Below are 17,500 nucleotides of genomic sequence, written 5' to 3'. Positions count from 1 at the left end.
GAGGCGGCTTTCCAGCTTCCCGCCGGCATCGCTCTTGAAGAGCTCCGGACGCTCTAGTCTGAGGGCGTCGTGCCTCAGCTCCGGTCTCAGGACGTCGGCTCTCACCGCCTCTGGCCTGAGGGCCTCCGGTCTGAGGGCGTCCCTTAGGGGATCAGAAGTGACGTGGGGGAGTATCGGCAGACCTGGAGGGTAAAGTCGGTAAGCCAGAGGCTTCTGCAGGGCCGCGGCTGCCGCTGCCTGGCGGTAGTACAGGTCCACGGAAGCTGCAGCAGGGCTCAGTGCTGCGGCAGCTGCTGCTGCTGCGGCTGCTGCGGAAGCAGGTTGCGGCGGATAGGGCCAGCCGTAGGTTGGGCCGTAGAGCCTCTGGAGGGCAGCGTAGTTTCCAGCCTCTGCCAGAAGCTCTAGGCCTACAGCCGTCTGGCGTTTCCATTTAGTTCTGTCGGGAAGAAAATTGCAAAAACAGCTGAATTAAAATACAGTTGAATTAAGAGATTTTAGAGGTCCAGAGAAAAAAATTTATATAGTCCTAGTCTGATGATGCCTACTTCAGGATAGCGCGACTGGAAGCGGTTAAAATTCTGGTGATTAAAATTGTAAATAAAAGTCAAATAAGACAATTTGAAAAGAGGCACTCTGCAATTATAAAAAAAATAGAGAGAGAGAGAGAGAGAGAGAGAGAGAGAGAGAGAGAGAGAGAGAGAAACTAAGCAACTGAAATGTGACCAGTAGAAATTCAGCTAAAGAAGTAAGTAAATATGGATGACTTGGATCTGGATAGGTCTAGCCACTCGTTCGCTTTGCGTCCATCTAGAATGAGGCATCTACCTAGCACATTAGACGCTTAGCAAAGTCTATTCAGGGGCATCAAGTGTTTTTCAAATTTACCTCCACTGACTTCTTGTGTCAAGTCAGTTTACTCTTTCCATCCAGAATATGTGGTGAGAGAGACACACATACGATACATTGACAAAATCATTGATAAAATCGACGCCGATGCAGATAATAACTGAAATATTGAAAAAATTAGTATTCAGCACTTTAATGATTATATATATATATATTCTTATAGATATATATTATATCATATATTATATATATATAGTTATTGTATATATATATTATATTATATTATATACATTTGGTATATACACATATGTATATTCGTCTGAAAGTTGAGAACCACAATAAAGGCCCAGAAAGTGTATTCAGTAACTAAGCTCAGTTTAGTCTTAAATTAGGGAAAATGTCCAAAATGCATTGTTTTATATATAATATATATATATATATATATATATATATATATATATATATATATATATATCATACATAAATACCTATGTGTATATAAAATGTTATTCAAAGATCGTGCATAAAGTGGTCCTTCTTCCCATGGTATCGAACCCATGATCTTTTACTGTCATCGGACATTGTGTCTTAAACCACTGAGTACAAGAGGGGCACCCCTACTCCCACCTCCGCCCCCCCCCCCCCCCTCCCCCCCGCCCAACCTCCTAATGCTCCAAGACATCATTCCCACCTCATACTTACTTAAGTTTACAACCTTTATCTAATTTCTCTAACACACTACTTTAATATTTCCAGCTCACATATATTATTCAGTGTCACTTTTCGTCGAAACGTCTTCTTCATAACACCGTCACGTCCCCAGCATTTCTCGAGCACTCGGGAAGAACAGACATCATCCAGAAAGCATAACAATAACGCCTGACAGGTGATAAAAGTTTGTCGGACACGAAAATGTCGAATCAGATAATGTGATGAGTCTCTGCAATATCTGTTAATCAATTGTGTACGATCATCGCTTTCGTCACTTATTCATTCGCTGAAGTGTTCTTCATCGCCTCATCGTCAGCCCTTTGTTGTAATAGATTTTTATAGACACGAATATCTCTTGATCCTGATTGTCCTTCTCTATAATGCGCGAATGCTTCGTCCGTCTTTTTGCCATCAAGCGCTGCCAAGAGTCATTATGGCAAGCGACAAAAATGGCTCCCTCGTGACAATCGATGGCACCATTTAATAGGTTTGCCGGAAGCAGTTTTTATTAGTGATGTCCCACCGCACCCCGTAGTAGAGGGGTGTCCCTTCCTACCTCCGTTCATGTTCTCTTCCTTCCATCTTACTTTCCATCCTGACCTCTACCAGCAAATGTTTCACCATTATATTTTCAGCGTTGAATGGCATGGTAGGTCCCAAAGATTGGCCTCTTTGGCCTAAATTATACATTCCAGTCCTGTATTTCAATACTGTAACCTGTATAAAGTTTCGATGTTCACTATATACCGTCATTAATTCACATCATCCGTGCATCTAGTATCCAATCCCGTCCCCTACAACGCTCCTGACTGGCTAGTTATCAGCCAGTCACAGGGCTGAAAAGTGGCCAGTGTCTCCTAAGACGTCACCCAGACAGAACATCTCCACTCCGACCTCTCCTGATGAACATCTTTCAAAAGTTATAAGTTTCATTATAACTGTTTTATCCAAAGTTGTGTTTCCCAATTTCATCACTAAACATCGTCAAACCAGTAATTTAGAGATTACAATGAAGTCTTTGAAGTGCACGGCTAGGCAGAATTTCACTCCCTTAAAACCTCTGTAAAAAAATATCTCACAATGATTTTCATTTTCATTTCGCGAGACACCAATTCTTCGCTGGCGCAGGGCACAATGTTCTGCATCATAAAATCAAGGTGTTATTGGGGTAATCAGTTTTATTATTCTTATAAGTAGCTGGTACAGAGAATGACGCGTATACTGTCACCATCAGGACAGATAGTCAACGTGATATTTACAGTTATTTTTCTCGTTCTTCCAGTTGTTTACCCCGTAGGAGGGGCGGAGGTAGTGCCGTCGGTGCATTTCACGCGGAGCACTGTAGTCATTACTCAAGGTTCCTTGCAGTGTCCCTTCGGCCAATAGCTGCAACGCCTTTCATTCTCTTTCTTCCAGCTTGTTATCCACCCTCTCGTAACTATTTCATAGTGCAACTGCCAGTTTCCTGTTACACCTGTCAAACCTTTCTACTCACAATATCCCTTCCAGTGCTGAATGACCTCGTTGGTTCCAGCGTTTGGCCTAAATTCTATATTCCACTCCATTCCTGCTGTTCATTAAGTTTTTTTCTGTTTTTACTCTCTTTGTGTAATTTGCAGAGAATTATAATTCATCCCTACCCTTTTCATTCATTATCAATAACTTGATGGAGAACATCAGCACAAAACCTTCGTTGTGTCTTCATATGTCATGGGTGATTCTACCCTTACTAATGCCTCCGAGTACCGCACTGAATTGTTTGTTTGTTTGTTTGTACTGTGTTTTTACGTTGCATGGAACCAGTGGTTATTCAGCAACGGAACCAACGGCTTCACGTGACTTCCGAACCACGTCAAGGGTGAACTTCTATTACCAGAAATACACATCTCTGACCCTTCAGTGGAATGCCGGAGAATCGAACTCGCGGCAACTGAGGTGGCACGCTAAGACCATACCGACCACGCCACTGAGGCGCTCCGCACTGGATTTTCAATCGGTATATGCTTGTGTGTATGTGTGTACGTTTGTGTATGTTTGTGTTTTAGAGGAGAAAGTTGAGGTTCTCGTCAAATTCATCCGTCTTCTATCGTACTCCATAAAATACTATTGTATTTTACTTGATTATTCCTTTTCAGATTTCGTCTTTCTTTGATAACACTAAAACGGTTGCAAACCGGAACAGTATCGGTCTGTGTGCACGCCGCGCGTGCGATTGCGTGCACCCAATAACAATGATTGCGATAAGGCTAAATATGCTTCATTTATATATATATATATATATATATATATATATATATATTATATATATATATCTAAAGAAGTATAAAAGGCCCATTAAAAACGCTTTAGTTAAACCATCTTAAGCATATAAGGCCGATTAAAAACCAATCTGGTTCAACCAGTGTTATAATGGGCCTTTATTACATGAGGACGTATCCTGTTTTAACAGAAGAATTTATTTACGTATACTATATTTATTTATATAATTTAATATATATATATATTATATATATTTATATATATATATATAACTATATATATATATATTTTGTTTATATAATATATATTATATATATATATATATACAATATATATTTATATATATTATATATATATATATTATATATAATATACATATATATATATATATAATATATATATATATATATAGTATATATATATATATATATATACATATATATATATGTATATATATATATATATATATATATACTATATAATAATATATATATATTATACATATATATATAAATAAATTATATATATTAATAATTTAATATTATATATAATAATAATATATATATATATTATTATATATATTATTATATATATAAATATATAATATATATATATATATATATATATTCTCTCATCATCGTTGGCGTAATCTTCTGCACTGGTGGTAGCATAATTTCAAACCCGGGACATTCCAGTATTAGAAAACCACTCCAGAATTTGTATAACACAAGTCGATAATACAGACATCTGCGTTTTGGGAAATACCCCCAACCCACAAGACCTTGTTCCATTTTTGTTCAACAACATTTGTTCCGTGGTTAATTAAACACACATATACGTCCTCCTCCCCTCTGGATTTCTCTTGACATGCGGTTGTTTTTCTTTGTGTTTACGTTCGGCTTAACGTTGTGACTCCTTAATCTTGTGTTCTCTAACTCTGGTCACTGCTATTTTCATTCTTCATTCACTCTAAGCTCAATTACCGTCCATTTTAATGTATGACGTATCTTTTTAAATGTCATTCCCTTAATTTTAATGTTGTGTGTATTCTATAAAATGAATAATTTTCAGCTTTTACAATTCTTAATTTTTAGTCTTGGTTTTGACAGTTTTACAAAGAATTTTACTTTGCTATTTAATAGCCCTGGTGGTGTAATTAATTGGATAATTACGAAACGTTGGAATAAAGACGGCTTGTACATCTGTTGGTGTCCTCATCCCTTTAATGATTATACACACACACACGCACACACACACACATACACACGCACACACACACATATATATATATATATATAATATATATATATATATATATATATATATATATATATATGTATATGTATATATGTGTGTGTGTGTGTGTGTGTGTGTGTGTGTATGTATGAATTGTCAAATAAAAAACCATTATAAAAACTGACCAGTTATCTACATAAATATAAAAACTATGCTATGATGACTTGAGGACAAAAGAAACGCGCTGAAGAAAGACTGCATTAGTTTTTTTTTAACACTGACATGCCATATTTATTTGAAAACTACCTTCAACAAATATTAATGGCAATCGTGGTGCCATAATCCTTTTAAATTATTACTTAAGTCACTTGTTATTGTTTGCGATACGTAACGACATGAAATCTAATAAGACGTCTTGACGGTGGCGTTGTGTTCGAGATACTAAAAAAAAAAAAAAAAATCATAGCTAGTTTCTTTGTCAGGGTACGTTAAAGATGCATTGCATATAAGACAAAGCATACGCTATTGTATCTTATTATTTACTTACATTGTTAGTTATTTTTTATTTATCTGTTAATTCATTATTTCTCTTATAATGATCCCTTCTTTCTGTATTTTCTGTTACCTTGGGGCATTTCTTTCAAATGAAGACCACATACTTTGAAAGTTCTAAATTCAAGTTCTTATATAATAAAAAATATAATAAATAATATAAAATATTACTAATAATAATAAATAATAATAATACACAATAATAATCATATATAATAGTATAATATAATAATAATATTAACTAATAAGAATAATAATCATTTACTTACATCCAAAAAAAAGAGTACTCTATTCATTGTTTTCTCACAAGCCACGTATCAATTATCGCAGGTGACAGGTACCTACCATGTCACACGCTGTGACGCCACCAGTGTCAGTAACCACAAGTCATTCAAATCAGGCGAGAGTCTCAGACACGACGGAGGCTTAACTTAAAAAAAAGCAGAATAGACTCAAGAGTAACCCACCTTCTGTTCTGGTACCAAGTCTTGACCTGGGTATCTGTGAGGTTCAGTTTAGCTGCCAGTTCCATCCTGTCCTGGACGCTCAGGTATTTCTGTCTTTCGAAGCTCTTCTCTAAGGTCTGGAGCTGGTGGTCTGTGAAGGCCGTTCTGGCCTTCCTCTGCTTTTTGGCTGATGGCGTTGAGACGTCGTTACCTGGGAAAGGTGAGGGGGAGTTAGGGTGCTGAGTTACGGGGTGCTGCTTACAGAAATGTCGTTTGATAGGGTTTTATTAGTTATTATATAAACACACGCACTATATATATCTATGTGTGTGTAGTGTATGTGTACTTCTATGATAAGGCCTCTACATTCTCCCCAGTGTTGTTATGTTACTGTAGTGTCGTCAATATGTAAAAGCATTGTATATGTAAAATATGTTCAAATAACGTATGTCCAGAATTCACAGAAGTATAATTTAAAGTTACTATCAGAATAACAATGGATTCTTTGGCTCGTCCAATAAGATATTCTGTTCAGGTCATGTGTGTTTTTTAAGACTTGTTGAGAGTAAAGATTCCACGTATGTACTACCTCGAAAGATTACGTCATTGTCCAAACGGTTGTTGCATAGGATCTCTCCATGACGACATATTCAGGTAGTGACGTTACTTTTCTTTCGAAATTATTTCATAGTCAATTCTTTCAGTTTAAGAGATTATTACATTTTTGAAACCAAGTGCTGTTAATGATTATTAACTAATAATAATTCTCTCTCTCTCTCTCTCTCTCTCTCTCTCTCTCTCTCTCTCTCTCTCTCTCTCTCATTTTTCTTTTTAATTTGTAACGTAACGTAAAGAGATTATAATTGGTCATTCTCAGTGTTTGTTAGTTTTTTATATAATTGCTATTAGTTGTGGAATTTAGTGACGGCGCCAATAAAGTTTGTTCAACTGAAGATATTGTGAAAGATATCATTTGGCAACGATTCTGTAGAAAGGTAAAGTGAACTTAATTTTTGACCATGGTTAAAATGATATTTGAAGACTGAATATGGGTTATGCAAGTTAGTGATTACTATGTTACATTTATTTTGTGTACTGTTTTTCACGTGTGTTTTTCTTCTATATTCTGTGTTACCATTTCTTAGTAAGCGCCTCAGTGGTGTGATCGGTATGGCCTTGGCCTGCCACCTCGGTGGCCGCGAGTTCCATTCTCGGGCATTCCATTGAGGTGTGAGAGATGTGTATTTCTGGTGATAGAAGTTCACTCTCGACGTGGTTCGTAAGTCATGTAAAGCCGAAGTTGGTCCCGTTGTTGAATAACCACTGGTTCCATGCAACGTAAAATACCATACAAACAAACTAAAAAAAAAGCATTTCTTAGTTTTTTTCACAATTTGGTGGTGAATGTGATACTTTTCCACTTTGTGGGTTTTCATATTTTTGCTTTTATAATTTATTTTGATTAATTTGGGTGTGTCTGGATGAATTACTTTTGTATAGTTGATTTAATTTAATACTTGTGAATTGATATTCAGTTAACTTGCCTTTTCTTTTCAAATCTTAAGCGTATCGCAACGATTTTAATTTTACTAGAGTAAGATATTTTTTTATTTAATTAATTTCTTGATGAATTATCTAGATTTAATATTATTTTATAATTGATTCAAGAATTAATTGAATTTTGTGTTGTTTTCAAGTAATAGCAAAATTTTCTTAAGATTGTGAATTCTACGTTTAAATTTTTGAACTTAAAAATAGATTTTTGTATTTATTTGTATTTATGGGAGTCTTTTATTTATGGACAGACCCAGTAATGGATTGTGATGTTTCCTTCGATTGTCTAGAAGTGAGTTAGGATAAGGGAAAAAAGCTTAGAAATTTCAAGTGTTGGTTGGGAGAGATGCCCTTTAATTAACGTAAGCCTCTATGAATACCTCACACTTATTTTAATGAATTTAGTCTGATTGCTTGCACGGTTAATTAGCTTTTCAAGGGATCACTGTTCCTTTTAGTGTACTCAGTTGTATATTATCTGTTGTGAAAGCTCTTCCAAGTATCTGGCTTCGGTGGGGTAACCATATTTTCTGATTGGTAAGTGTAATAACCAGAGAATTAGGCGCTTCGTCGCAATACATAAGACATTTATATATATGAATATACATTTATTTTCATTATCCCGTCTAACTTACACAGAATTTCTCCACGTGTTTATCAACATTTATATGCATAATCCCGTCTAACTTAAACAGAATTGGTTCCTCGTTGGGCGTGTGGGCTGCGTGCTCGCCTACCAATTCGATGGTCGCGAGTTCGATTCTCTGCTATGCCAACGTAGAACCAGAGGAATGTATTTCTAGTGATTAGAAATTCGTTTCTCAATATAATGTGGTTCGGATCCCACAATAAGCTGTAGGTCCCGTTGCTAGGTAACCAATTGGTTCCTAGCCACGTAAAAATATCTAGTCCTTCGGGCCAGCCCTAGGAGAGCTGTTAATCAGCTCAGTGGTCTGGTAAAACTAAGATTTACTTAACTTTACACAGAATATCTCCACGTATTTACCAACATTTATATGCATAATCCCGTCTAACTTACACAGAATTTCTCCACTTATTTATCATCGACCAACAGCTCCCTGTTGTAGTAGCGCGTCCTATAAAACTGATGTCCTAGAAATCACGGCCAAGCGTAAAACACCCGTGACCTATAATTAGCGAACGTCGTAGCAGCGAGGATTTGCTGACCCGGTTGAGTATGGTAATGGGGGGAGATCTTCAAGATTACCCACTTGTAATTACTGCCGCTCATTACGCATTAAAACAACACTGGTTCCCCTATTAGACATTATCACGTCCTCCTGATTGCAAGGCTCATGACAACGGGTCGTTTGCAGGTCGTATATCCTGCCGGTTTCGTGGTAGGGGGTTGGCGGAAGGGAAGGGGGTAGGAGGTTAGGAAGAGTGGTCTCTTGGGGGGAAAGGGGGGGGCAGGGGAACGGTATGGAAAACGTAAGGGGGTTTGGGGGAGCATTTAAATACATTTAAGTATAAAGCCACCGTCTGTCTTAAGCCTTACTGAAATCTGTGTAGGAGTATTCAGCGTGATTTGTAGGAGGGGGAAGGGGAAGGGAGGTGACCATTTAAGTATACTACAGCCACACACTGTCTTAAGCCTTGCTTAAATCTGCATGAGAGTATTTAGCGTGATTTGTAGCAATTGATTATAGCAACAAGGCTGTTTACAGTAGATGACAGTCAGTAGGGCAGATATGAAGGGAGTTTTATTATTTATTTATTCATTCATATGGTCATTATCTTTCATTGTTATCATCACTCTTTGTGTTGAAGATGTTTTGGCTATTTATTGATTAGAGTTATAGGTACGTTTTGTGATTTTGTTTTTATATTATTATTATTATTTTTTTTTTTTTTTTTTTTTTTTTTTTTTTTTTTTTTGCTCTATCACAGTCCTCCAATTCGACTGGTGGTATTTATAGTGTGGGGTTCCGGGTTGCATCCTGCCTCCTTAGGAGTCCATCACTTTTCTTACTATGTGTGCCGTTTCTAGGATCACACTCTTCTGCATGAGGCCCGGAGCTACTTCAGTCTCTAGTTTTCCAGATTCCTTTCAGGGATCTTGGGATCGTGCCTAGTGCCCCTATGATTATGGGTACGATTTCCACTGGCATATCCCATATCCTTCTTATTTCTATTTTCAGATCTTGATACTTATCCATTTTCTTTTTCCCTCCCTCTTTCTCTTCAACTCTGGTGTCCCAGGTATTATTATTATTATTATTATTATTATTATTATATTATTATTATTATTATTATTATTATTATTATTATTATTATTGTAAAAAATATCCACAATTATATATTAAAAATATACTTCTATATAAAAAAATATATTTTTACATAGAAATATATTTTTAATATATAATTGTGGATATTTTTTAACAATTTGGTTTCACGAAACTGTGAATTTCTTAACATTATTATTATTATTATTATTATTATTATTATTATTATTATTATTATTATTATTATTATTATTATTATTATTATTATTATTATTGTTGTTGTTGTTAAAAATATCCACAATTATATATAAAAAATATATTTCTATGTAAAAATATATAACAGTCTTTCGAACACCTGAACAGTGTTCCTCCTCAGTGAACGTTAAAATGTATTTATTGTTTTTTACGGCGACGACGTAGCTTTAGACTGCTAACTGAATACTTCCAACAAAGTTGTCGATTCGATAAAGTTTACAGTTGAAAAAGAGGTTGATGATAAGATTTCTTTCTCAGATGTTTTAATTCATAGGTATGTAAACAGTAACTCTTGCAAATTTTCAGTTTTTAGAAAAGCTACCAACAAAGAAAATTATATTCATTATTTTTCCCACTACTCACAACAAGTTAAATGGAATGTAATTATAATGTTTTGTTTTAGGGGCCCTTCGTATATGCGACCCCGCATTTCTGGACGGAGTACTCAAACATGTTGTAGACACTTTTAGGTCCTTAAAGTACCCAGAACATTTTATTACCGACGCCATTAGCCGAGCTAAAAAGATTTACATTGGTCAAGATAATATGGAAGTAAAAGACAAGAAACGTGTATCATTGCCCTTTTACGATGAAATCTCAAAAGTAGGTGATTATATAAATAAGCACCAAAAGGACATAGAAATTCTTTATACCTACACAAATACTTTGGCAAAAGCTCTTACAAAAAACAATAACAGTACCAAGAGAAATAACGGAGTTTACAAGGTTCCATGTCATGATTGCGGTGGTTGTTACTACGGGGAAAGTGGTAGGGAATTAGAGGTAAGATTAAGGGAACACAGAAGAACCTATGATCTTCATGCACAGGGAAGCGCTTTGGTGGCTCATAGTTTTAATTTAGACCACAGAATCAATTGGGATGGTGCACAAATTCTTTTTAAAAGCGACGATTCTCACGTGAGAAGATTAGTTGAAGGCGCCGCTATAAACATGGGAATATCTTTTGAGGAGGATAAGTCGTTTACTAATGAAGGCCCTTTTATAAGTTTCATTGCCAGGCAATACTTAAAAGATTTTAATTTTAAAACTGACGTTGACCATGTGAACCCTGATGCTCTGCTTCCTCTTCCCCTCTCTCTCCAGATAGCCGACGTCCCTGTGGATGTTTCCGACTATGGCACTTATGCAGTACAAGCAGGAGCAACTTCGCAGGTTCGGAGATCGAGGAGGTTGGCGCAACTGCCTGTTGAGTTCGGGTTACCTAATACACGAACCAGCACTTCGATGATGGGCTGTTATTTTCTCGCCCCGCCCACCTTTTTAGATGCTCTTCGGGAGGAAACTATCCTCTTCATTACATTTTAACGTTCACTGAGGAGGAACACCGTTCAGGTGTTCGAAAGTCTTTGCTATATATTTTTTCATAGAAAAAAAAATATTTTTAATATATAATTGTGAATATTTTTTACATTTTTTAACAATTTGTTTTCACGAAACTGAATTTCTTAACATTATTATTATTATTAATATTCGAAGCCAAGACATAAGTTACCTCGGAAATTAAGAATTAATTGAGAACAATCAAGAAAACGATAATTGAAATAAACATTAAAGTCGAACAAATAATTGTTTTTCTTCATATATTGTATTTATTCTATGTCCTAGAGTTGGAGGTTACTGCATATTTTAATGAGTAATTGAATAGTGTAATTTTTTATATATGTATATGTTTATATATATATGTTTTTTTTTTCTTTAAAACCGATGAATCACACCCCCAAGACCTAAGGAAAGACATTTCTCAGAGATTAACCCAAGAAAAGACCTTTTTGACAGAGTTATGATAACACACAAAAGTTTCACCACATCAAAGTAATAAGTGGAAGCATCATTACATCAAAATCTTCCCTTCTATAACGATGGCGACGTAACAATCACACGAACGGCCGCGACGAACTCTGATATCAGCGCAATACTATTTAGTGAAGCTGTTTCGGTGCGTAACGAGAATCTGCATATTTCGAAAACGAACACCGGCCGGAGGTCACCTCAAAGCGAATGCTATTAAACAACGAATATGCGACGAAGCAGGAGGAGGAGGGATTTGCAACAGGCTGCTACAGCAACATAAAGTGAATGAGGTATTGAAATATCATCAAGGTGTTCATTCGTGGATTCCTTGTTGCTGCTGGTGCTCAGCTAGTGAATGTTTGTTTTTGTGCGTTAGTGTTTTCTTGATCGTGTGTGATTGTGTGAAGTTTTATTGCCAACTGTTGTTAATGGACATGAACGTATGTGTGTGTGCAAACACGCGATTACATCGTGTATATAGCGAATATATAGATTAATACGTACAATACCGTATGTGCACATACGCAGAAACACACACAAACACATACATATATATATGAAGATAAAATGCCCATAAAACACTATTTGAACGTTGCAACCATATATATTTCGAGCACTACTTCCTTCTGTGCTCCTGGTCACTGGTAAAATATGGACATAGGATGTCTTACAAAGAGTTTATATGCAAAGTATATGTAGGTGTGTCAGCACGACATCCTATGTCCATATTTTACCAGTGATCAGGAGCACAGAAGGAAGTGCTCGAAATATATAAGGTTGTAACGTGCAAATAGTGTTTATGGGCCTTTTATTTTCATATAACACTGCTGTATTAACAGTAAAAGACATTCACACATATATATATAATAAAAAGGTAAAATGTAGGCTGGATGTTGAGCCAACTCTCCTTTAGGGAATTGAAGTAGTCGAGATGAATTACTGGCTATTATTTGTAAAGTAAGGAGAGTGCGAAAATTGGAGTTACACAGATTCGATAATAAGGTAGATGGACGAGAATGGCTAGAGATGGTTTACAGATATGTTTTTATTTTTTATTTTTTTTCAAAGAGACTGAGAAAGTGCCGTTACTTTAATTATGCACGATATTTAAAACGAAGGTGGAAATACGTCTAGGTAAATACTACGACATAGATTGCGCGAAGATAATCTTTATTTTTTATAAAAATCAAAATCGCAAAGGTTTGAATAAAATGGTCATATTGCATTAATCCCCCAATCATTTCGAACTATCGAGATCAGATGACGTGTCTGATCTACTCTCGAGTTGCTAATGTCCTATTTGCTTAAATACACAGTCTATGCTCAGGTGTAACATTCTGTAACGTTTTAGGTTTAGTACGTGGAAATATAAAGCGACTAAATCACGTACAATACCGGGAATCATTATTCACCCAAATTCCGTTCAATACGGGGTCATTATACTCTTTGTTTGCGCGCTAATGACCGTCATGATACCCACTTCTGTGGTCCAATAAAACCAGTTACGCTGTATGTGTCCTATTTTAGCCGCTGTCATTAATCAAATTGACCCCCTCTCCCCGCACCCCCCACCGCGAAAGGCCTTTGGCTCATTAGCACCTACATAACAGTAATTAAGACGATATGTGAATATGCCACTGTACTTATAGATACGGTGTGATTATATACCTTTTGGGTGTGATGATATTCCGTGTGGTCGAGTTTGCCATTTGGCTGGAATACGTTTTAGTCATAGTTACGTGTTTAAAAGGGCGTATAATACATACATACATATACTATATATATATATATATATATATATATATATATATATATATATATATATGTGTGTGTGTGTGTGTGTGTGTGTGTGTGTGTGTATATATACATATGTGTATGTGTAATGTATAAAATGTTTAGCATTTAAAAGTGAGTATTTTTTTTTTATTCCTTGTTTCCTGGTCTGAAAAAATGCAATTCATATCGGCCATGATTTAATAAAAGACACTTCTTGTCTTTTATTGTAAAATACACTGTCTCATTTGCACTTTCCAAAAAAGAAATATGTATTCCATAAATCAGAGTTATGTATTTTGTCTTATTATAAAATACATATTTTGTATTAGACAATAATGTCATATTGTAAAGCAGGTTGCTTTTATTTATAAAGAAAATATCAGAAATTATATACCATACTAAAAAAAGTTGTTTATTTAGTTTTATTATGGAATAATAAAACACATATTTTATATCTTACAATACCAGTCCTACTTCAAAGCAAGTGTCTTTTATTTGTTGGTAATTTCAAGAAATTATGTATTATACAAAATGGGGCTAAGCTTTTGAATGTTTATTGTAACATACGTTAAGCAGTGCAGTTGTTTTTCAACAGAAATACACTATCAATTCTAAATGTTTCTACTTAGTTTTCTGAATAAAAGTAATTGGGTAATCCAACAAGTAGTTTCTCTCTCTCTCTCTCTCTCTCTCTCTCTCTCTCTCTCTCTCTCTCCCTTTCATGCTGTCCCCTACACACAGGAAAGTTTCTCTCTCACTTTCTTTCATATTGCCCCTACACAATGAAAAAATCTCTCTCTCTCTCTCTCTCTCTCTCTCTCTCTCTCTCTCTCTCTCTCTCTCTCTCTGTTTTTCGTATAGTCTCCTTCACACTGAAAACTCTCTCTCCCTCTTTACTTTTGTATTATCCTCTATGCAGTGAAATCTCTCTCTCTCTCTCTCTCTCTCTCTCTCTCTCTCTCTCCATTTCGTATGAGCGTTGGCCCACCCGAAATCAGTGTAAACCAACCGAGATGGCCGATTCCTATAATTATCTCCATTCCGTGTTGCAAAAAGAGTTGCAATTAGGAATGATTTCTCCGGAGCTTTATGCGCGCCCGACATGAAACTTGAAAAACACTTAGGAGAGGGGGAGGGGGAGGGGGATAGGGAGGGGGGAGGATGGTGTAAGACGTCAGGAATGGATAAGAAAGAAGAGAGAGAGGGGAAGTGGGAAAAAAGGGGAAAATGGAGTGTGAGGGGAGGTAGGAATAATAAGGAAGGACGAAGGGAAGAAAGGAAGAAAAGAGGGGAGGTGATAATAACGGAAGGTGGAAGGAATAAGGGAGGACGAGGGGAGTAAGGAATAAGAGAGGGGAAGTGGAAAAAAGGAGAGAGGAAAAGGGAGGTAGGAGGGATAAGGGAGGACTAAGGGAAAAAAGGAAGAAAAGAAGAGGTGATAAAAATGGGAAGGGGGAACCGACCGACCTCCCGACAAACCGACCGACCGCAAGAACGACCGACCGCAAGACCGACCGACCGCAAGAACGACCGACCGCAAAACCGACCGACCGCAAGACCGACCGACCGCAAGACCGACCGACCGCAAGAACGAACGGACCGCAAAAAACGACCGACCGCAAAAACGACGACAGCAAGAACGACGACCCCGAAAGAACGACCGACCGCAAAACCGACCGATCCGCAAAGACGACGACTGACCGCAAAAACCGGACCGAACCGCAAGACCGGGACCGACCGCAAAACCGACCGACCGCAAGACAGACCGAAACGACCGCCAAACCGACCGCAAACACCGAGCGACCGCCAAAACCGACCGACCGCAAGAACCGACCGACCGCAAAACCGATCCGACGCAAGACTGAACGACAAACCGACCGACCGGAAGACCGAAAAACCGACCGCAAACCGCCGACTGCAAGAAGACTGACCGAAAACCAAACCAAGACCGACCGACCGCCAAAGACCGACCGACGCAGGAACCGACCAAACGACCGCCCACCGAAAACCGACGCACCGACCCAAACCGCAAGAAACGACCGACCGCCAGAAAACGACCGACGCACCGACCGACCCGCCAAGACCGACCGACCGCACCGCGACCGCAAGACCGACGACCGCACAACCGACACTGACCTACCGACCGCAAACCGACCGACCGCAAGACTGACCGACCGCAAAACCGACCGACCGCAAAACCGACCGACCGCAAAACCGACCGACCGCAAAACCGACCGACCGCAAGACTGACCGACCGCAAAACCGACCGACCGCAAAACCGACCGACCGCAAAACCGACCGACCGCAAAACCGACCGACCGCAAAACCGACCACAAGACAGTTTAGCATTAAAAAAAAAAAGGGAAAAAAAAATTAATAATAAAACACTGAAATAAACAGGAAGTGAATACGAATGTAAACGTGAAATGAATAAAAGTAAAAGAAGATTAAGTAGATAAAATAAGTAGATAGAACCGATAAGAATATAAAATATAAAATAAATAAAGAAAAAAATAATAAGTAGATAGAAATAAGTAGACAGAACAGATAAGAATATAAAAGATAAAATAAATAAACGTAAGAGAAGAATAAGTAGATAAAAATAAGTAGATAGAACCGATAAGAATATAAAAGATAAAATAAGTAAAAAAATAAAAATAAATAGATAGAAATATGTACACAGAACAGATAAGAATGTAGGAGTGTAATAAATAAACGTAAAAGAAGAAGAAGTAGATAAAGTAGATAGACTCGATAAGAATATAAAAGTGTATTAAATAAACTCAGAAGAAGAATAAGCAGATAGAAATATATCGAAGTGGACCCTTTTGGAAGAGTGAATAAAAAAAAATAAAACAGCAATTTTATATAAACGAGATCACTAATGACTCATGCGAGCTGTAATGAATGATTTTATCGCATGACACTAATTCATAGTCCCCGTACTTTATTCTTTTTTATTATTCTTTTTTTTTTCTTAACTTCTTTGCTGTAAGTTTTAATTAATTCTTCGTGAATTATGTTTGAACGTTCATTTAATACTGAAACTCAATGTACCTGTGTTGACTTGGGTCTTTGTGTGGCTGGGTGGTTAAGAAGGTTTTTATTTATTCATTTTTTTTGGGTGTGGTAAGGGATGCTTGCTGGCTTATAAGTGTTGAGATTTTATGTGTCTGTCTGTCTGTCTGTCTCTCTCTCTCTCTCTCTCTCTCTCTCACTCTCTCTCTCTCGTATATATATATTATCTATATATATATATATATTTATATATTATATATATATATATATATATATATATATATATACTTACATACAATTCAGTACCATTTTACAAATCGGCCTCTTTGTTCCTGTCAGTGTCATTTATAAATAAGCAACCTACTGTGACTACCTCCCATGGACAGCATTTCGTAGTATACTAATAACTACCCATAATTTACGTCAGCAATATTGTCTCTCTAGATGTTCCCTTTTAATGGAGAATAATTATGGTAATGGCGACAGATGCTTCTGATAACGTATGGGTAGGTGCACGGTCGCCATGCATTAGTAATAGTGCTTTTATGGGGGGGCGTGTTTATGTCGATGACGTCACGTTAAGCTGAGGGCTGTGACGTCATCTGGTACCCACAGAGATAATCCAGACGTTTACGGGTGATGTATGTGATAATATGGTTAGTAGTTGTGGGATGTTAATGTGATTTTGATTAATTTTGTGGTGATAGGTCGGTGGTGAGTCTGTTTGCATGGAGTGATGAAAATTTAAAAAAAAATACTTTTTGTAATGCTTTTTCTTGCTTGTGTATT

The 17,500-nt window shown here is 36.9% G+C and overlaps 1 protein-coding gene across 1 annotated transcript in view; it reads right to left on the bottom strand.

Annotated features, from left to right (window-relative positions):
- The window catches only part of LOC135220092 (barH-like 1 homeobox protein), a 42,862-nt gene that overhangs the window by 970 nt on the left and 24,392 nt on the right, over positions 1 to 17,500 (bottom strand). Inside the window, exons 2-3 of the mRNA XM_064257410.1 lie at positions 6,072 to 6,261; positions 1 to 436 (exon numbers count right to left, since the gene is read on the bottom strand). The exon at positions 1 to 436 is cut by the window's left edge and continues 970 nt beyond it. Coding sequence (XP_064113480.1) covers positions 1 to 436; positions 6,072 to 6,261 — 626 coding nt within the window. The remainder of the gene's footprint in view (positions 437 to 6,071; positions 6,262 to 17,500) is intronic.

This window comes from Macrobrachium nipponense, chromosome 1 (genome assembly GCF_015104395.2).
Source record: "Macrobrachium nipponense isolate FS-2020 chromosome 1, ASM1510439v2, whole genome shotgun sequence".
NCBI lineage: Eukaryota > Metazoa > Arthropoda > Malacostraca > Decapoda > Palaemonidae > Macrobrachium > Macrobrachium nipponense.
Note: the sequence above shows the minus strand (reverse complement) of the source record. Positions and strands in the feature narration are given on the sequence as shown.